Source organism: Dermochelys coriacea, chromosome 3 (genome assembly GCF_009764565.3).
Source record: "Dermochelys coriacea isolate rDerCor1 chromosome 3, rDerCor1.pri.v4, whole genome shotgun sequence".
Taxonomy (NCBI): domain Eukaryota; kingdom Metazoa; phylum Chordata; order Testudines; family Dermochelyidae; genus Dermochelys; species Dermochelys coriacea.
In genome coordinates, this window is record NC_050070.1 from 6,657,860 (window position 1) to 6,680,479 (window position 22,620).

The window sequence follows — 22,620 nt, forward strand, 5'->3', positions numbered from 1 at the left end:
ATTGTCCATCAAAACTCTCACCACCTTGCCTGACATGTGAGGTAGGAAGATCCCACATGCCAAGTGGACCGCTCCGAGTTCTTTGACATTTATGCGTAGCATCGTCTCCTCCTGGGACCACATACCCAGGGTCTGGAGATATCAGTGGTGCACCCCCTAGCTGAGGTCTGAGGCGTCCGACCCTAACTCAATGGAGTGAGGGGGGTTGTCGAATGGAACTCCCTCTAGGACTTTCTTGCGACCACTCCACCAATGCAGTGAGGTGAGTATTGCCGGGGGCATGGTAACGATCTTTTCCAGGTGATACCTGGACTGGGAATAGACTGTAGTCAGCCATTGCTGCAGGAGCCTGGCATGGTGGACAACGTATTGGCAAGCTGCCATGTGGCCCAGCAGACGCAGGCAAACCCTGGCCGTAGTCAGGGAGAACGCGGAGACTTCCGCAATGAGGTCCATCAATGTCTGGGACCTTTCTAGCGGTAGGAACACTCTGCTGCAGGTTGAATCGAGCACCACTCCGATGAATTCTATCCTTTGCACTGGAAGTGACGTAGATTTTTTGTCGTTCACCAACAGACCCTGGGAGCAGCATGTCGTTTGCAATACCGCGACATCCTTTTGGACCTGAGATCTGGAGCTGCCTTTGACCAGGCAGTCGTTGAGGTACGGGTAGATCTGGATTCCCCGGCGCCTGAGGTAAGCTGCCACCACCAACATGCACTTGGTAAACACACTCGGTGCTGTCACCAGGCCAAACAGGAGGACCATAAATTGGTAGTGGCTGAGTCCCACCGTAAATCAGAGGAAGTGTCTGTGTTCCTTGAAAGATCGCTATGTGGAAGTATGCATTCTTTAGGTCAAGGGTGGCATACCAGTCTCCCAGATCCAGGGAGGGGATGATAGAGGCCAGGGAGACCATACCGAACTTCAGCTTCTTTAGGTACTTTTTGAGGTCTTACAGGTCCAGAATGGGACGGACACCGCCCTTGGCCTTTGGGATTAAAAACTATCGGGAATAAAACCCCTTGTTCCTGTATTCAAGAGGAACCTCCTCCACCGCATCCAGTTGCAGTAACCCTTGAACCTCCTGTGTGAGAAGACTCTCATGAGAAGGGTCCCTGAAGAGGGACAGGGAAGGAGGTGGTGGGGAGTGAGGTAGAAAGAAACTGGCCCTGCGCCACCATGTTCAGGACCCAGCAGTCTGAGGTTGTAGAGGTCCATGCAGGGAGGAACAAAGGAAAGGCAGTTAGAAAAAAACAGAGAAGATGGATCTGGGGTATAGTCTGGTAGGTCGCCATTTGGCGCACCCTCAAAACGGTCATTTGGCCTCCTGCTTGTTTCAGGTGGAGCCTGACTGAGCAGAGGGTGGAGGAGGGTGGCTTGAGTGGCGTTTGTAACTCTTGGCCTTCTCATGAGGCGGGTCCTGCCAAGGCTGGCTCCCTTGTCTATAAGACTGTTGCGGTTTGAACTGCTTATGTGCCAGGCCTAGGATGTAAAGGATCGTACGGGAGTCCCTTAAACTATGCAGCTTGCTGTATGTCTGCTCTGCAAACAGGGCCTGGCCCTTGAAGAGAAGGTCCTGCATCGACTGCTGAGCCTCGGTAGACAAGACCGAGAAGAGCAGCAGGAAGCTCGCCACATGGAGATGGTGGAGGCCATGGTCCGCCGTGTCTGAAGCTGCCTGGAGTCCCGCTCTCGCCTCAGCCATGTCCTCCTCGAGGATCGCCCAAGATTCCAGGAAGGCCCTGACCTGACATGTTGTAATCATAGCGGCTAAGGAGAGCTTGGTGATTGGCCACTCTCAATTGCAGGCTGGAAGACTAATAGACTTTGAATCCAAAGAGATCCAGTCTCCTTGAGTCTTTGTTTTTGGGGGTAGCCCCAGGTTGACCTTGCCTCTCCCACCAGGGAATTGGGGGCTGGGTGGGAATATAAGTACTCATGCCCCTTGGATGGGATGCACCACTTGACTTGAGCTGGGGCCCAACTTCCCAAAGGAGGCGTTGAGCTGCCTGGTATGGGTCTTGGCTCACCCACAGCCCTCTGCTTTCCCTTGCAGGAAGTAGGAGATCTGCCCCTAGCTGTCTTATTTGGCTTCTTGACCAGAGCTGCGGAGGGGGATTGGAGGGGGCGGCTCGTGGATGGTGCCAGTGGAGCGCTGTGCGCCTACGCCACAGTGCTCAGTGCCGAGTCATACCGTTGCTCCGGTGCCGGAGTGAGTGCCGACTCCATCAGGAGCACTTTCAGGCTATTGTCCTGCTACTTTTTCGTCCTGGGTTTGAAGGACTTACAAAGATGACACCTGTCACTTATGTGCCCTTTGTCCAAGCACCTTAGGCAGCTATTATGTGGATCACTGATGGGCATAAGCCATTTGCAACGATCGCAGGGCTTAAAGCCTGGGGACAAGGGCATGCCCCGTCCCCAGGCTGAATCCTTTTCAGGACTAATGATGACTTTAAGAACTATTACTAAGGGTAACTAATTCACCTATATTAAAGGTTTCATACAATTCACAAGAATGGAGAACAAAACAATGCTAGCTGAAGCAGCACATGTTCCAGCACCGTCACTGGTGGCAAGAAGGAATTGAGGGTGTGTGGGGGGGGAGCCGGCAGCACCCCTTATTCCATTCCATGCAGACACCACTCCAGAGGGCACCAGAGCCAGTCCCCTATGGATGCTGCTGAGGGAAAAACTTCTGGCACTGGTGCATGAGGCACCCACACAAACCTAATATGGAATGGACATGAGCAAGTACTCAAAGAAGAACTTCCCCTGGCTGGGCTCAACCCTGCCTAATATTAGTGTCATTTATTACAGTTTTCAGGGTTGTTATGCCACTGTGTTTGCAGCACACCCGACACTCTTCCAGGAACACATTGCTCTAGCTTCAACTAATTCGTAAAACTTAGCCAGATTAAAGTGCCGAAAGATACCCAACAGACCTGCCTTTCCGAGGGCATCTGGTGAAGCAGATAACTGTTCCTCCACTTGGAACATCTCATGCAACATCTGCTCCATCTCCTGTCACAGTTCAAATTGGGAGGAACTGTCCAAGGAAACAGAAAAGCAGAAATAAGAAACCAGATTCTAGTCATCTAACATCTATACAGTGACAAGTCCACTAGCTATGCATGGGCCAGAAACAGATGGCACAAAAGCATCATGAACTAAAGTTGAGGCTGATCAACACTAGATCTGCCACTAACAAGCAAAAGACAATACAGGACTTCATCAGCAATGAAGTACCAAATTCAGCCTGCATCACCAAGACCTGGTAGCTAGCACAGAGTTTGCAGTTCATCCAATCTCATCGACCTAGGATACTTGGTACACCTCTGACCTAGATAGGACAAGAAGGCAGGTGGCAGTGCATTTATCTTCTCTGCAAACATCAAATGTAAAGAGAAATGCCTCAGGTACCACAACTTCATTTGAATTTATTCATCTGACAGTAGAAACGAGAATTAAAGCCAACAAATTTTATGCTTATTTACAGATCACCACAGAAAAAAGTATTCATGAAAGAGCTCACTGACAACTTGTCGCCAATGGCAGTGAGATATCCCAGGCTTGTGAGCACGGGAGATTTCAAATGCTTGTATTGACAAGGCTACAGATGCAAACACATAAAAACTCATCTCCTCACTTGCTTCCCATAGACTTTCATAGAACATCTTTGCCCAACCCAGTTATACTCTGGACCATTAGATATCAAGATGTGGGACATCACAAACCAACTGCTATCTTGGCCAGATCATCACTTCATTAAAGCAGTGGTCCGGGATTTTCCTGTGCCCAGGCAACAAGTCAGATCAATGATCCTGATTCATCCATGATGGCTCATGGACACCAACGAATTCCAAAGCCTGCTAATGGACATAACTACTCCATCCACAACATGAGGAGTTGAGGCCTTGTGAGCCCTTACCATTCCACATTGGCCTCAGTCACTGATACGCTGGCCCCAAACAGCCCCTTTCCTCCCTACCACAGACTTGGTCTTCTGACACCCTGCACCAGATGGACAAAGGAGGTAGAAACTTGAGTACTAACTGCGGAAAACAAAGGCTGATTTAGATAGGATGAAACAAACTCCTCAAAACTTATGCTGAGGTTGTATCACAGGCCAAGAGAACTTTCACTGCACTGAGGCTGCCAAATCCTACCCCAAGGAGCAATCCAGGGTGGTAAATCGCTTAATCAATCCTGAATGCCTAGAAGCTGCATCATAGCTGAGCACTGCAAAGGACTATTATACTACTACTGTTGGGATATATTACACATATATCCATGTGATACATTATAGGTCATCAAGGCCTATTGTGGATGGCGTGTGTTTGACATAAATATGTGCATTTTGTGTTGGCAACTGAAGCAAGAACTTAAGGTTTCAAGTCGTCAAGGACTATTTGCACAAAACAACTTTATGTCATGTCCCTGGGAAATATACAAAGAATCAGCAGATAAGGAAACACCACCAGCTGGACTGCTATAAAAAAAATGTATAAGAACTGGAGGAAATGGCACTCCTTGAATCATAGCGGTCTGCCTGGAACTGAGTTGTGGGTGAAAGACCCAAACAGAGACAAAAGACTAATGACATCACAAAATGGATTATAAATGGAGGTTTCATACATTTGCAATTTGGAGTCTTTCAGCAACCCCAGAGCCCTGTTTGGATACAGATGTGGTCTTTCTGCCGGCTCCCTGCATCTGATCTGATCTGAGTTAACCTCGACTGGCCATCGGGACTCCATTCTGATCTGCAGACTCTGGTGTAATATGTTTGGGGTACAAATGTGGAGTTAATGAGGTTTATTTTGTAAGCAATAAAGAGTACTTGAGAGTATGATGTACCAAAACTGTATCTGTCCATAGGGAGGCCCCTGCTGCAGGTCTAACACTACACTGAAAAGATCACATACATTCTGGAAGCCTTCTGAAACAGTATGGATCTGCTACACCTGCAATCACCAACCAACAGGCCACCTTCATTCCTAGAGTTCAGTATGTTCACTCCTCAAGGTGTTCTAGACAACCAAAAGGAGTCTCAACCCAAGACTTGTCAATCTGACCCAAGCTTTTCCTGGCTTGTGAAAGGGAGTCATAAAAAACTGGTGCAACTAACTGACCAAAATAGCCAATGCCTCATTCAGAGAAGGAATCTTCCCTTTCTCCTTCAAAATATGCTGTAGTCCAGCCAACACTGAAGAAACCCACCCTGGATATTTCAGTCCTAGTCAACTATCTTCTTCATATGACATCTACAATATGGACATTGTCAACCGCCACCTTCCATCTTTTCCAAATGCAACAGAGCTGTAAAATGTCCAATCTCCTTTGGATACCAGACCATCTGACAATGTTTCTGATACAGCTGGCTCTCTTTATTCCTCTTCCTGGTTTGCCTGCAATCTTATCTGATCGTATGAGTGCCAGAATTGAGTCACTCTACAATCAGCAAGCAATGTGTCCAAGATGTTATTCTCTTATCTAGGATTTTTAAAAAAATTATATCTTTTAAAATTCAGTCTTGTCATTACCTCATTGTATCTTGTTTTGGTTATCCAAATTGTTAATTTTTGACATTCTTCAACAATAAAAAAAACACTCTGAGTCATCTCTGTGTCCTTTTTAAGTGTCCAGCTCTTACATCCATACAGGTGGGTTTACTATATGTAGCACTTCAGCAGTCTAGTACAGATGTGTAATTCAAACTTTCAACATTACAAAAGTCTTTGCAAATTGTTGAATGCATTTTTTGCAAGTTGCATCATCCTTTTCCTGATTTCTTTGTTGCATCTTCCTTCTGATGTTATCAGATTCCCTAAACAAGGGAAGCTATTCACTCATTTCACCACTTTTTTGACTGTTGAGATATAGATATTGCCTATCTTGTGTATTTCTATGGTTATTTATACTTTTTGTCTTTCTAACATTAATCATCCTTCCATATTTCTTGCTGGCATTATTCGTAGCAATAAGCATGTTCTGAAGTTTTCCCTGGTCATAGTGATGCAAACTAAGTCACTGGAGTATTGTATGTTGTTGATGTATATGCCATTGACCTGCATATGTCCTGGTTGATGTCTTCTAAACTTTCCCTCATTAGAATTTCTGCATATATGTTGAATAGTTGTGGAGATAGGATACAACCCTGGCATACACCCTTCTTGATGCGACAACACTCAGCTATTTCACAGTTCATTTGGATTGCTGCTTTCTGTTCCCAATACCAGCTTTTTATTAATTATAGATCTTGGAAATCAATACTACATTCTTAAAGAGTATCCATCATTTTGTCACATTGAATTTCATCAAATGCCTCTTCTAAATCCAAAAAGCACATATGGATTTCCCTTTGCATTTCTATCACATGCTCGGATAAGATCCTCACAGCAAATACCTCTTGCCTACTCCTGGACAGAAACCAAACTGACTTCTGCTAATTCTTGTCTTGAGATGCTGATATAGCCATGCTAGAGAATGTGAACATCACTGAACTGTAAGCTTGACAAGCCATACATAACATTTTGTTGAAAAAAGCCAATTATTGCTGAATGTCAGACCTCCCATTCCTGAGCAAGCTCACAGAGAAGACAGCAAAAGGACAACTACTAGCTCATCTAAATAAAGCCAACATTCTAGACCTGGCACAATCTTGATTCATGCCAGGACAGGAAACGGACCCTGCTTTTGTGGCACTGATAGTGAATAGAGTGACAGTGAATTTGACGCTGCTGATCATGAGATACTGCTCTCTCACCTGAGTGAAGTGGCAGGAGTCCAGGGTAATGCACTATTGTGGTTTGAGTCCTTCCTGATGGGACCAACAAGTAGTGATGGGAAACTGCACTTATACCACCAGACTTTTCTGCTTGTGGGGATCCTTCAAGGATCATTTCTCTCTCTGGACCTTTTCAATATCTACATACAAACACTAGGTGAACTGATCAGACAATATGTATTCAAGTGCCAGCAATATGCAGATGACACACAGCTCTACCCATCCTTAACCACACAAAATGGCACAGTGCTTGGATGAGAACAGATGGCTAAAGCTGAATCCAAGCAAAACAGGAAGAGGTGATGATGGTCAGAGGAAAGTACTTTGAGGACTGTGCAATCTCCGTTGGTTGAAGTTTGACATCCACAACTGGTCAATTCAGTCTATAATCTAGAAGTATTCTTTGATTCCTCATGGATACTGAGCTCTCACATCACAACAACTGCAAGTAATGATTTCTACCATCTCCAGTTGGCTAGGAGACTCCATCCCATCCTGGCACAAGAAACTTGGCCTCAGTTATTCATGCCTTCACTACTTCTCATCTGAACTACAGCAATGTGATAAATTTAGGCATGAAACCTTCAGCACTTAGGAAACTCCAAGTAGTACAAAATGCTGCAGCATGTGTCCTCAGCAACATGGGTTATTGTGAGCACAACACACCTGTTCTGTATTTCCCACAGAATTTTGAATGAAGTTCAAGATCTTGGTCCTTATCTTCAAAGTGCTCCAGGGTCTGGATCCAGGATATCTAAGAGACTATCTAAAGGTCCAGGGCGAAGACCATGGTTGACAACTTAGCTCCTCTGGCACAATGGAACTCGCAACAGTAAGAGTAAAACTCATCTTACTGGAGTAAGGGAGGGAGACAGACCTTTCTCCAGGGGTGGTCCAAGACTGTGAAATGAACTTCCCCAGGAACTAAGGACGGTCTCTAATGTCACCACTTTTCCAACTGCAAGTTGACCTTTCCTTCCTCAATATACACACACAGCAACAGGTATATTTATTTAATAAATAAAAAACCTTACCAAACCAACATCCTCCGCTGCACACACTTCCCCCTCTGGCAAGAAGATGAGAGAAAAAACACCACGTGACAGATGTGTAGTCACATTACTTAATGCACTACTGGAAGGTGCTCAGATACTATGACAATGAGCGTGGTATAAAAACCTATCTAGAATAGAACAGAGATTACATATCTACAAAATACACTCCAACGTATGGGTTCCCAAACGCTTTTAAAGACAGAGCTAAGGAATCACTATCCACCATTGAAGGGCAACTCCCTCTAGGGTGCAATGCAGCAGCTGTTTGTGCACAGCAATGTCACACAGGGGTTTAGGCCAGGAAATGAAGAAAACTTTGTCCATTTGAAACTGTCAAGAGGAATTCAGCTCAGCAAAATTTGGTTACTCAAACTGCAACTTGCACAGGATGCTGCTGCTAACACCAATGGACTGAGAAGATTTGATATTTTGTGGAATGCTGAGTGTAGAAGGCTCCATTATAACACTGGTTCTAGGTATCTCTGTAATCACGGCATGGTCAAGAGGGACTAATTAATCTGTGTTCTGGCAGAAGCAGAGCAAGTGCAGAAAGAAGACATGAGGTGACCTGTAAAAGGAAAACTAGATCATCGGTTTTGTACCTTTTGATGCTTCTTGATGAAGCAAGTGGCTTGAAAGGTGTCAAATCTGGCCTTCCCTGGTTTTGCTGGAAGACCTAAAGGTTTCAGAAATGTGCATTGTGAGCATTCTAAGCCCTTATTTAAAGGATAATGGGAGGGGTTGTTAAATCTTAAAGCAAGAGTTTTATTTTTATTCCAAGTGTATGTAAGTCATGTAAGCTAAACAGGTGATAATAAAACAAACTATCCCTCTAAGAGAATTTTAAACGTTCTGAATAAAAATCATCCTCCTTCAATACATCAGGTTTGATTTCATCTGTATTTATGTCAGAATTCTACCAGTTCTTCAGTTACCACAGAGTCTTGCAAGATAGAAAAGACTTGTAAAAAAACCCAAAGCACAAATCCCCTTGCCACAGACCCCCACCCCCTTTTCTTATTTAAAAAGCAGGATGACTGTATATACCATTAGAAAGCAAAAATGGCATGGAATTTTCCTACCTCTGAGTTAAACTGGTCTGGATGCATTTTAGTCGCTAAAGCCTTAAAACGGAGGACACCTTCAAGAAATTCACACTTCAATAATATAAAGTTTATTGTCAGCTATTCTTTACACAATTCTATTACAAGATTCTCTCCAGAAAGAATGCATGTCTACAGCCTGCCCATATTTCTCCCCTTCCTTGGTTAGGTGTGCGTCAGTAGACGTCAGAGCAGCTCTTAGCCCATGACCCCAGAAGCCAATGTTCTGAAGCGGCAACAGATCCTAGTGGCAGTCATAGTTAATGAACAGCATTGAAACACAACTGCAGGAACTCTCTTCAAGTTAATCACATGTGCCTATGAGCAGCTATTACATGTGAAGTTTCCAGAAGACTTGTGGCGGATTCATTTACAAGAGTAGCATGTGTAAAATGCTGAACTCGGTTCACATGGCTTCCCTTTATTTCAACCCCATTTCAGGTCAAAAGACTATAAAAAAGAATTCAAGTTGCTTCTCTCTTATCATGCAGACACACATTCTAATGCATTCCATTCAATTTTTGCTGCTTGGCTCCCATTGACTTTAATGAGTCAAGCAGCTAAAATCTAGCATAATGCTTTTAAAAAATATACTTCTGAGTGCTCAAATATTGCAGCACAAAAAGCACTTACAAACCTACTGTACCCCAGGATTCCCCAATATAGAGGAATGGGCAATAGTGAGTAAATGAGCTGAACACACCGCCTTTACACATGGAGGTTTGCAGCTTGGTCTCACATTGGACACTTATTCTGACTCTTCTAAAAAGACTTTTCTCAAAATCTCTCATTGCTAGAGTGATCCAAAATTAAGACTCTGCCCTAGTGCAGAGTTGGTCAAAATGTGAATCTCAAAATCTTGACAATATCCAAAGTGTTTGCAAACCACTCTGCCCCTACCACACACACCTACCCAAAAATAATTAAATCTTGTTACTCGGTATGGAGAGAAGATAACCAGCCCAATTTAAAAATAGACGCATAAAATAATAATACAATATTTGTGCTTCCCATGTAACTTGCAAGCCCAGTTTCAACTGACTGCAAGTTTTCCAGGCCTACGTTTTAAACATGATGCTAGTGACATCATAATGGAAATGCGGATAGAACGTGAGCAAGAAGTTCAACTGGGTCCCCTAAAACGAGAACCTTCAATCAGCAAAACAGCACAACAGCACAACTCTCTCGTTTCAATGCACTATTGCACCAACTCCAGCAGTATTATGTCAGCTAATAAGATGTGTGGCTCTCTCATGAGATCCCCACTGCAAGGAACAATGGATGATCTCTCAGGAAAATAATATCGGGCCCCTCCCAGTAGAGATTTCAATTTATGGCTGGGGACTCCAGCATAACAAATACTTAGCAATAAGCAGACCTCTGTTTTAAGCTTGCACTCCTTCACCCCGAGCTTTCTTGCCAAGGTTAATCAGCATCATCTCTGCCCTGCTCCCAGGAGCACGTCTGGTATGAAGATAGGGTTCCAGTGCTTCTTTTAGGACATCAGTCCAGCTTTTTCACCATATATGGCCCTTCCAGCTCATAGCCAATCTTCCTATAATAATTCCTGGTGCCAACTCCTGCAACAAAATAGAGGGGCAAAACTCATCAGTGCAGTGATGGATGGCAAGAGATCAGGCCCTGGAAAACAGAGATACGCAGACAAGTGATTTTCACTGGTAAGATTCGTAACAGAGGAGGGTCCAGCAAAGCTACACAGTATAGTCCTGTTTTTCTGAAGGGTTCTGGAGACATTTGAACAATGAGGTTTCAGATAAACTGCAGAGCAACCTAGTGTGCATATCCTGCTGGGGGAGGACTACGTCTGACCCTCAGTTCAGTGACTCTCCCCCCCACCCCACCCCCAAGCTGTGTTATGCTAGGCTGGGACAGCAAGAAGGAAGCAGGCATACTATGTGGAAACCTTCACCAGCCTGCAGTCCCAGCATAGTGGCCAGAATCCCTGTCTCCTCCCCTGCATAATGACTCACAAAATCTTTGGAACTTAGCTAGTCTCCAGGCAATCTATGCCTGGGGATGACCAAGTCTCTTTAGGGTTAATTTATAAACCAGACAGGTGGATAGTTTACTAGAGCAAGCTCACCTACTCTCTTACAACTTGATGCTAAGGCACAGCGATTAGCATTTTCAAAGGGACCTGAGAGAGAAAAGTGCCCAACTCACAGAAAGTCAAAATGAATGGGAGTCAGGTACCTAAATTCCTTGGGGTAAATCCTAGCCACTGGGCCTTCCATGGTGCTACCATGTATGGGCTGTGGGTAGTTATCATTAGCACTCTGGAAATATTGTGCTCTACTTTTGGGGACAGGGATGTAGGAACTTGGTAAAACAGCTGAACTGAGCAACATACCTACCCTTTCTCCTGTGAAGAGGGATGATTGTGAGCAGGGATGGAGGGCTACAATTAGAATAACCATTTAATGTTCCTAAGTATCAAATTTATCCTAAGTTTAGCTCTGGATATGAGTCAGCAGTGTGCCCTTGTTGCCAAGAAGGCCAATGGCATTTTGGGATGTATAAGTAGGGGCATAGCGAGCAGATCGAGGGACGTGATCGTTCCCCTCTATTCGACACTGGTGAGGCCTCATCTGGAGTACTGTGTCCAGTTTTGGGCCCCACACTACAGGAAGGATGTGGATAAATTGGAAAGAGTACAACGAAGGGCAACGAAAATGATTAGGGGTCTAGAGCACATGACTTATGAGGAGAGGCTGAGGGAGCTGGGATTGTTTAGTCTGCAGAAGAGAAGAATGAGGGGGGATTTGATAGCTGCTTTCAACTACCTGAAAGGGGGTTTCAAAGAGGATGGCTCTAGACTGTTCTCAATGGTAGCAGATGACAGAACGAGGAGTAATGGTCTCAAGTTGCAATGGGGGAGGTTTAGATTGGATATTAGGAAAAACTTTTTCACTAAGAGGGTGGTGAAACACTGGAATGCGTTACCTAGGGAGGTGGTAGAATCTCCTTCCTTAGAGGTTTTTAAGGTCAGGCTTGACAAAGCCCTGGCTGGGATGATTTAACTGGGACTTGGTCCTGCTTTGAGCAGGGGGTTGGACTAGATGACCTTCTGGGGTCCCTTCCAACCCTGATATTCTATGATTCTATGATTCTTACCACAAAGCAAAGACAAGCTCTTGAGAGGCAGAGGTGCAGCTGCAGACATCATTACAGAGAGCTGAAGAGCCCTGAAACCCAGCAAGGTCTGTCTTCACTCACAGAAATATGCTTGGATCCACTTTAAATGTACAAGTGGGCTCTGCAGTCACAAATTCAATTTCCTCATTAAAGGGGATGCTTTAGAATGCTATTGTTGTTAAACAGGCTCTTCTCCCTCTTTTCTTCTTTAATTAGATCCTGTGGTGACCAACTCCAGGATAAGCCCAATGCTCTAGAAGAACACTGGTTTTTCAACAACATCCAGCAGAGGGACAGCATTACAGGAGAGAGTAACAACAGCCGCCCCCACCTTATCTCTAATTATACACAGATGCAGGCATTCGTCATCAAATGAGGGACAAAGGAGGACAAACAGACAGACAAACCCTTCTGAGAGCATTATAGAATCACTGGTAGTCAGGTTGGCTGACGGAGACATAAAATACCTGGCATTGCTTAAAGAAAGAAACCTTGAACTTCTTTGTTTCTAACCTTGTTCCTCCAGTCAGTTCCTGGAAAAAGTCAGGTTTCAGAGTAGCAGCCGTGTTAGTCTGTATTCGCAAAAAGAAAAAGGAGTACTTGTGGCACCTCAGAGACTAACAAATTTATTTGAGCATAAGCTCATGAAAGCATACACTCAAATACATTTGTTAGTCTCTAAGGTGTCACAAATACTCCTTTTCTTTTTTCCTAGAAAATGTGGCACTTGTGAACTGGCTCTTTCCCTATCCAGGAATTAACCACATTACTACTTAGAGACTTAATCAATCCAGTTATCAACCTTTCTGTTCTCACATGCACAACATTCAGAATAAGTTTGCCTTCAGCCATGTTAATTCTTTGGGATGTTCATATAAAAGCATTTTCCTTGGACTTTATTATTAGTATTGTTACCAAACTACTTAAATACTTAGCATCTCTACAGAGTTGGATGCTCACAAAGCACTGCAAAGATGCTAATACCTCTGGTGAAGTAGATATCACCACCATTTTACAGGTAGGGAAGCTGAAGAAGAGATAATAGAAGAAAAATACCTTGCAGACAAACTTCCACACTCTGAGCAACAGGGATTTTCAGCATGCTTTTCCAAGGGAGAGGCTCTAAGGGTGGATGCTGCTGCCTCTTTGCTGAGAGTCAGATCCAAAGTGATAGGGTTATAGACTCATTGAAGCTAGAAGGGACTACCATGATCCTCTAGTCTGACCTCCTGCACATCACAGGCCTCAAAACCTCACTCACCAATTCCTGCAATAGGCCTAGAATTTCCAAATTAACAGAGAATTAACCATTTACTCTAGCTCAAACCAGCAAGTAATCCATGTTCCACGCTGCCGAGAAAGGCGAAAAAACCCCAGGGTCTCTACCAATCTGACCTGGGGGAATATTCCTTTCTGACCCCAAATATAATGATCAACTGGACCCTGAGCATGAGGCAAGACCCACCAGCAAGGCACCTGGGATGAATTCTCTGTATTAACTCAGAGCCCTCCCCATCTAGCGTCCCATCTCTGGCCATTGAAGATATTTGCTGAAAGAAGTTGCAGATGGGCCATGTACCATGGTAGGCAATCTCATCACACCATCCCCTCCATAAACTTACCAAGTTTAGTTTTAAAATCAGTTAGGTTTTTTGCTCTCACTGCTTCCCTTGGGAGGCTGTTCCAGACCATCACGCCTCTGACAGTTAGAAAGTTTTGTCTAATTTCAAGCCTAACTTATGGATTGCCAGTTTATACCCATTTGTTCTTGTGCCAACATTGGCCCTTAACTTCTCTGTCTTCCTGGTTTCAGAGTAGCAGCCGTGTTAGTCTGTATTTGCAAAAAGAAAAGGAGTACTTGTGGCACCTTAGAGACTAACATATTTATTTGAGCATAAGTTTTCGTGAGCTACAGCTCACTTGGTATTTATCCCTCTGATGTATTTACAGAGAACAATCGTATTTTCACTCAGCTTTTATTTTGCTGGATTAAACAAGCCAAGCTCATCATGTCTCCTGTCTTAAAGTAGGTTCTCCACTCCTCTGACAACTCTAGTAGCCCTTCTCTGCACCAGTTTGAATGCATCTTTCTTAAACATGGGAGATCAGAACTGCACATAGTACTCTAGATCAGGTCTCACTAGTGTCTTGTATAATGGTAATAATAATTTTTCCCCATCTCTACTGGAGATACTTTGCCTGATACATCCCAGGATTGCGTTAGCCTTTTTCATGGCAACATCATATTGGTGGCTAACAGTCATCCTGTGATTGACCAAATACACTAAGGTCTTTCTACTGCTCCGTTGCTTCCAACTAGTAAGTCCCTAGCTTAAAGCATAAATTCTAGTTGTTAGTCCCTAAATGCATGACTTGCACTACTACATTTCATCCCATTTCTATTACTCCAGTTGTCAAGGTTGCCCAAATCTTCTTGTATGATATTCTGGTCCTCCTCCATATTGGCAACACCTCCAACTTTGTGTCATCTGCAAATTTTATTAACACACTCCCATTGTTGGTGCTAAGATCATTAATGAAAATGTTAAATAAAATTGGTTACAACATTGATCCCTGAGGAACTACACTAGCAACCACCCTCCAACCTGACAGTTCACCTTACAGTATGACCCACCGTGGTCTCCCCTTTATCCAGTTCCTTATCCACCTTTCAATTCTTATATTAATTCCCATCTTCTCCAATTTTACTAATGATTTCCCATTTGGAACTGTATCAAATGCTTTACTGAAATCCAGGTAGATCTACTGTATTTCCTTTGTCTAGAAAATCGGTTACCTTCTCAAAGAAAGATCAGGTTGGTCTAGCATGATCTACCTTTTGTAACCATGCTGTATTTTGTCCAATTACTGTTTCCTTCTATGTCCTTAACTACTATCTCTTTCAAAATTTCATCTGAGACCTGCATACAATTGCAATATTCACTTGTTGCTGGGAACCTTATAATCATAGAAATATAGGGCTGTAAAGGATCTTGAGATCATCTACTCCAACCTCTTGCACGGAGTATACCTAGACCATCTCTGACAGGTGTTTGTTTAACCTTTTCTTAAAAAACCTGTAACGACGGATTTTACAATCTCCCTGGTAAACTATTTCAGTACTTAATGATTCTTATAGTTACAATTTTTTTCCTAATATTTAACCTAAATCTCCCTTGCTGTAGATTAGGCCCGTTACTTCTTTTTCTGTAATTCAGTGGACATGGAAAACAATTGCTCACCATCCTCTTTATAAAACAGCCCTTAACATATTTGAAGGCTATTATCAGGTCCCCCATCAGTCTTCTTTTCTCAAGACTAAACATGCCCATTATTTTTGATTTTTTAAAATTTTTTTCCTCAACAGGCCAGATTTCCCAAACCTCTTATTTTTGTAGCTTTCCTCTGGACTCTGTCCAATTTGTCCACATCCTTCTTAAAGGCACCCAGAACTAGACACAGTACTCCAGCTGAGGCCTCGCCACTGCCGAGCAGAGCAGCACAATGACCTCCCATGTCTCACATGTTACACTCCTGTTAATACTCCCCAGAATTATACATGCCTTTTTCACAACTGCATCACATTGTTGACTTATATTCAGTTTGTGATCTACTATAACCAGATCGTTTTCAGATGTACTACCATTTAGCCACATATTCTCCATTTTGTAGCTGTGCACCTGATATTTCTTGCCTAGGTATAGTCCTTTGCACTTGTCTTTAGTAAATTTCATCGGATTTCACACCATTTCTCTTATTTGTTAAGGTCATCTTGAATTCTAATCCTGTCCTCCAAAGTGCTAGCAACCCCTTCCAGTTTGCTGCAAACTGCAAATTTGATAATTATATGCTCCACTCCATTATCCAAGTCATTAATGAAAATACTGAATAGTATTGGACTGAGGACAGATCCTTGGGGGACCGCATTAGATAAGTCCTTCCAGTCTGACAGTGAACCATGGATAACTATTCTTTGAGTACATTCTTTCAACCAGTTTTGCACCCGCCTTATAGTAATTTCATCTGGACCACATTTCCCTAGTTTGGGACAGTGTCAAAAGCCCTAATGAAATCAAGATACATCACATCTACAGCTTCCCCCCATCCATTAGGCTAGTAACCTATGAAAGTAGGACATTAAGTTGGTTTGACATGATTTATTCTTGACAATTCCATGTTGAATATTATTTATTATCCTTTAGGTGCTTACAAATTGATTGTTTAATAATTTGTTCCAGGATGTTAGATAGGTATCGAAGTTAGGCTGACTGGTCCACAATTCCTCACATCCTCTTTGTTCCCCTTTTTAAACAAAGGTACTATGTTGACCTTCTCCAGTCCTCTGGGATCTCACCTGTCCTCCATGAGTTCTCAAAGATAAACTGCTAACAGTTCAGAAGTTGCTTCATCATACCGAAAGGACTGAAGGTAAAAAATCCATTACAATCTACATACCACACAGACTATGCTGACAGCTTGTGCCACACACTCTCAAAGAAACTGCGGAACCACCTGATCAACATCCTCTACAGCAAACAGGGAAAGATTAAGAATGAGCTCTCAAAACTGGATACTCTCATAAAGAACCAACCTTCCACACAAACTTCCTCGTGGCTGGACTTTACAAAAACTAGACAAGCCATTTACAACACACACTTTGCTTCTCTACAAAAGAAAAAGGACACTAAGCTATCTAAACTACTATATGCCACAAGGAGCCACAACAATGGTCCCCGTAACCCACCCAGCAATATTGTTAATCTATCCAACTATACTCTTAGCCCAGCAGAAGAATCTGTCCTATCTCGGGGCCTCTCCTTTTGCCCCTCCACCCCCACGAACATGATACAGTTCTGTGGTGACCTAGAATCCTATTTTCGACGTCTCCGACTCAAGGAATATTTCCAACACACCTATGAACAACATATTAACCCCAGAGACCTTCCTGCCAACACTACAAAAAGAAGGATTCTGGGTGGACTCCTCCTGAAGGTCGAAACAGCAGCCTGGACTTCTACATAGAGTGCTTCCGCCGACATGCACGAGCTGAAATTGTGGAAAAGCAGCATCCCTTGCCCCATAACCTCAGCCATGCAGAACACAGTGCCATCCACAGCCTCAGAAACAACTCTGACATCATAATCAAAAAGGCTGACAAAGGAGGTGCTGTCGACATCATGAATAGGTCGGAGTATGAACAAGAGGCTACTAGGCAGCTCTCCAACACCACTTTCTACAAGCCATTACCCTCTGATCCCACTGAGAGTTACCAAAAGAAACTACAGCATTTGCTCAAGAAACTCCCTGAAAAAGCACAAGAACAAATCCGCACAGACACACCCCTAGAACCCCGACCTGGGGTATTCTATCTGCTACCCAAGATCCATAAACCTGGAAATCCTGGACGCCCCATCATCTCAGGCATTGGCACCCTGACAGCAGGATTGTCTGGCTATGTAGACTCCCTCCTCAAGCCCTACGTTACCAGCACTCCCAGCTATCTTCGAGACACCACTGACTTCCTGAGGAAACTACAGTCCATTGGCGATCTTCCTAAAAACACCATCCTAGCCACTATGGATGTAGAAGCCCTCTACACCAACATTCCACACAAAGATGGGCTACAAGCCATCAGGAACAGTATCCCCGATAATGTCACGGCTAACCTGGTGGCTGAACTTTGTGACTTTGTCCTCACCCATAACTATTTCACATTTGGGGACAATGTATACCTTCAAGTCAGCGGCACTGCGATGGGTACCCGCATGGCCCCACAGTATGCCAATATTTTTATGACTTAGAACAACGCTTCCTCAGCTCTCGTCTCCTAATGCCCCTACTCTACTTGCGCTACACTGTTGACATCTTCATCATCTGGACCCATGGAAAAGAAGCCCTTGAGGAATTCCACCATGATTTCAACAATTTCCACCCCACCATCAACCTCAGCCTGGACCATTCCACACAAGAGATCCACTTCCTGGACACTATGGTGCTAATAAGCGATGGTCACATAAACACCACCCTATATCGGAAACCTACTGACCGCTATTCCTACCTACATGCCTCTAGCTTTCATCCAGATCATACCACACGATCCATTGTCTACAGCCAAGCTCTACGATATAACCGCATTTACTCCAACCCCTCAGACAGAGACAAACACCTACAAGATCTCTATCATGCATTCCTACAACTACAATACCCACCTGCTGAAGTGAAGAAACAGATTGACAGAGCCAGAAGAGTACCCAGAAGTCACCTACTACAGGACAGGCTCAGCAAAGAAAATAACAGAACGCCACTAGCCATCACCTTCAGCCCCCAACTAAAACCTCTCCAACGCATCATCAAGGATCTACAACCTATCCTGAAGGACGACCCATCACTCTCACAGATCTTGGGAGAGAGACCAGTCCTTGCTTACACACAGCCCCGCAATCTGAAGCAAATACTCACCAGCAACCACACACCACACAACAGAACCACTAACCCAGGAACCTATCCTTGCAACAAAGCCCGTTGCCAACTCTGTCCACATATCTATTCAGGGGACACCATCATAGGGCCTAATCACATCAGCCACACTATCAGAGGCTCGTTCACCTGCGCATCTACCAATGTGATATATGCCATCATGTGCCAGCAATGCCCCTCTACCATGTACATTGGTCAAACTGGACAGTCTCTACGTAAAAGAATGAATGGACACAAATCAGACATCAAGAATTATAACATTCAAAAACCAGTTGGAGAACACTTCAATCTCTCTGGTCACTCGATTACAGACCTAAGAGTGGCTATCCTTCAACAAAAAAAGCTTCAAAAACAGACTCCAACGAGAAACTGCTGAATTGGAATGAATTTGCAAACTGGATACAATTAACTTAGGCTTGAACAGAGACTGGGAATGGATGAGTCATTACACAAAGTAAAACTATTTCCCCATGTTATTTCTCCCCCCCACCCCACCCCACCCCCCACTGTTCCTCAGATATTCTTGTTAACTGCTGGAAATAGTCTACCTTGCTTGTCACCATGAAAGGTTTTCCTCCTTTCCCCCCCCTGCTGCTGGTGATGGCTTATCTTAAGTGATCACTCTCCTTACAGTGTGTATGATAAACCCATTGTTTCATGTTCTCTCTGTGTGTATATCAATCTCCCCTCTGTTTTTTCCACCAAATGCATCCGATGAAGTGAGCTGTAGCTCACGAAAGCTTATGCTCTATTAAATTTATTAGTCTCTAAGGTGCCACAAGTACTCCTTTTCTTTTTGTGAATACAGACTAACATGGCTGCTACTCTGAAACTAGTTCCTTAAGTATCGTAGGGTATATTTCATCAGGCCATGTTGACTTGACTAGATCTAACTTATTTAAACATTTTTTAACCTGTACCTTCCCCTATTTTGGCTTGCCTTTCTTCCCCTTGTTGTTAATATTAATTGTGTTAAGCGTCTGGTCATAATTCACTTTTTTAGTCAAGTTTCTTTTATGTCTCTTGCTAGGTGCAATTCATTTTGTGCCTTAGCCATTCTGATTTTTTCCCTATGTGCATGTGCCATTTCAGCCTCAGCAATTTCTCCATGTTTCCGCTATTTGTAGGATTCCTTTCTGATTTTCAGGTCATTGAAGAACTTCTGATGGAGCAATATTGGCCTCTTACTAGTCTTGTTTTCTTTCCTTTGTAATTGAGTAATTTACTGCAACACCTTTAATATGGGTCTCTCTGAGAATCTGCCAGCTCTCCCAAACTCCTTTTTCCCTCAGATTTATTTCCCATGGGATCTTACATATCAGTTCTGAATTTGCTAAAGTCTGTTTTTTTTAAAATCCATTATCCTTATTCTGCTGCTCTCACTCCTTCCTCTCCTTAGGATCAAACTCCATCTGTGCCAGTTTTATTTGCCCGCTTTCAGGGGTCATTGATCTCTACTGAGAAAAGGCACCATAGCTACACTTCAGAATGTCTATGCTGTAGCTCACGAAAGCTTATGCTCTAATAAATTTGTTAGTCTCTAAGGTGCCACAAGTACTCCTTTTCTTTTTGCGAATACAGACTAACACGGCTGCTACTCTGAAACCTGTGAGAATGTCTATGGTAACCCATTCACATCACGTCCAAATATGAAGTCTGGTTGAAATTCTATGGCGTATGTTATGCATCAGGTAACACTAAATGACCAGAATGGTTCCTTCTGGCCTTAAAATCTATAAATTTATGAAAGACAGTCCTGGGAAAAGGTAAGGGACTTTTAAAACAGTAAGAAGTGCTATTTGCTTTGTCAATATTTCAAAAACAAAACCCTAAGTATAGGGTAGCACAGAGTTTAAGTCTATGTATAAAGCAAAACAAAAATGCATAGCAAAGGCCCAACAGATCTTCTGCCACTGCTCATTGACCCTCCTCCAAGGGTTGGTTACTTGCAATTTTTTGTGAGCTGTTACCTTTGCAAATATGTTGCCTGAAAAATTGTACCCTGCATTCATTCTCAGAACAGTGCAGATGCCTAGAGAAATGAAACACAGAATGCATCCGATGAAGTGAGCTGTAGCTCATGAAAGCTTATGCTCAAATAAATTTGTTAGTCTCTAAGGTGCCACAAGTACTGCTTTTCTTTTTGCGAATACAGACTAATACGGCTGCTACTCTGAGATCTCTGACAGTAACACAAAAGAGCTGCCCTGTCATTTGACCAAGAGAGTACTTCATTTAAAAAGATTAATGAAGCCTCAGTATAAAAAAAAAAACCTCTTGAAACTGAAGAACAATTACTAATTCTGATGGTTAGCATTAAAAACACCTTATCTGAACTATTTAAATGTACTCTTCAAGATAAAGACTTAGATAGTTCGTGGGACGTTTTAAAGGTATTGTAGGCTGTGTCAGAGGCCCCTGCTGTGTGTGCTAATCTCAGAGCTATTAAACAGGGTTAGTTATGTGAGAACTCTTCCCCATTTGAGGACAATAGGTTCAAATAATTAACAAGAATGATTTTGCAGCTTGGCTAGCCAGGTACCCCAGAGGAAGACGTGACACTGCCATTTGGGGAATAACAGTCTGAATCCCTTCTGAGGTCTTTTATTCAAAATTCAAAGCCAACAATTTATTTCAGGTTTCAGAGTAGCAGCCGTGTTAGTCTGTATTCGCAAAAAGAAAAGGAGTACTTGTGGCACCTTAGAGACTAACAAATTTATTAGAGCATAAGCTTTCGTGAGCTACAGCTCACTTCATCGGATGCATTCCGATGCATCCGATGCATCCGATGAAGTGAGCTGTAGCTCACGAAAGCTTATGCTCTAATAAATTTGTTAGTCTCTAAGGTGCCACAAGTACTCCTTTTCTTTTTGCAATTTATTTCACAGTCACGTCCTTCAACAACAGACACTTTTCTGAACTGGCTCAGGAACAAGAAGTGGGAGGTGTGAGAATCCCGCTCATTCCCACTGTAACCAATTGTTAAGCTTTAGGACCCTGTGTGGAGATGCAGAACTATTTTGACAGGTTTCAGATTAGCAGCCGTGTTAGTCTGTATTCGCAAAAAGAAAAGGGGTACCCGTGGCACCTTAGAGACTAACAAATTTATTAGAGCATAAGCTTTCGTGAGCTACAGCTCAAGTGAGCTGTAGCTCACGAAAGCTTAAGAACTATTTTGCTGACTTACCTTGGCAGCCAGACCAGGCAGGGTCTCATGCACGTTTCTAAAACAAAAATCTATAGGAAGGAAAGGAAGCCTTAGAACTAGTCATCTCAGGAAGGAGCTCAGATTAATGTTTTATGGTAAGAATGGAAGGCAGATGTACATTATTAGGAAAAAGGCCTTTTCCCAAGGTCTTTACAGTAGCTTTCTCTGATAGCTTCCAGTTCCACACACAGGTCCAACTATACAGGGGAACGCCGGGGCTTCAATTCATGGATGAGAAAATGGTGCAAAGAAAAAGATTTAAATGTATTAAGCACTAGGGAAATTTATGGAGAAGGGAGAGCCTATACACAAGAGATGGACTGCATCTCAACCAAAGCAGAATGGACTGCTGACACAGAAACTTAACAAGTTTATGGGGGATTACTTAAGCGAAGAGCTGGAGAAAAGCAGAGAGGTGCTGAAGAACACACCAGTCAAACAACTATACCCACTAGAAGAAAAGGAGTACTCGTGGCACCTTAGAGACTAACAAATTTATTTGAGCATAAGCTTTCGTGAGCTACAGCTCACTTCATCGGATGCATTCAGTGGAAAATACAGTGGGGAGATTTATATACACAGAGAACATGAAACAATGGGTGTTACCATACACACTGTAACAAGAGTGATCAGGTAAGGTGAGCTATTACCAGCCGGAGAGCTGGGGGGGGAAAAATCCTTTTGTAGTGATAATCAAGGTGGGCCATTTCCAGCAGTTGACAAGAACGTGTGAGGAACAGTGTGTGTGTGTGGGGGGGGGAAATAAACATGGGGAAATAGTTTTACTTTGTGTAATGACCCATCCACTCCCAGTCTTTATTCAAGTCT

At 43.3% G+C, this 22,620-nt stretch overlaps 1 protein-coding gene across 2 annotated transcripts in view; it reads right to left on the reverse strand.

The window, feature by feature from the left end:
- Positions 1-8,999: 8,999 nt before the first annotated feature.
- Positions 9,000-22,620, reverse strand: part of ELP3 (elongator acetyltransferase complex subunit 3) — a 154,235-nt gene continuing 140,614 nt past the window's right edge. For both annotated transcript variants that reach the window (XM_038397962.2, XM_038397963.2), the window contains exon 15: positions 9,000-10,531. In XM_038397962.2, the coding sequence (XP_038253890.1) occupies positions 10,455-10,531 (77 nt within the window). In that variant the 3' untranslated portion in view covers positions 9,000-10,454. The remainder of the gene's footprint in view (positions 10,532-22,620) is intronic.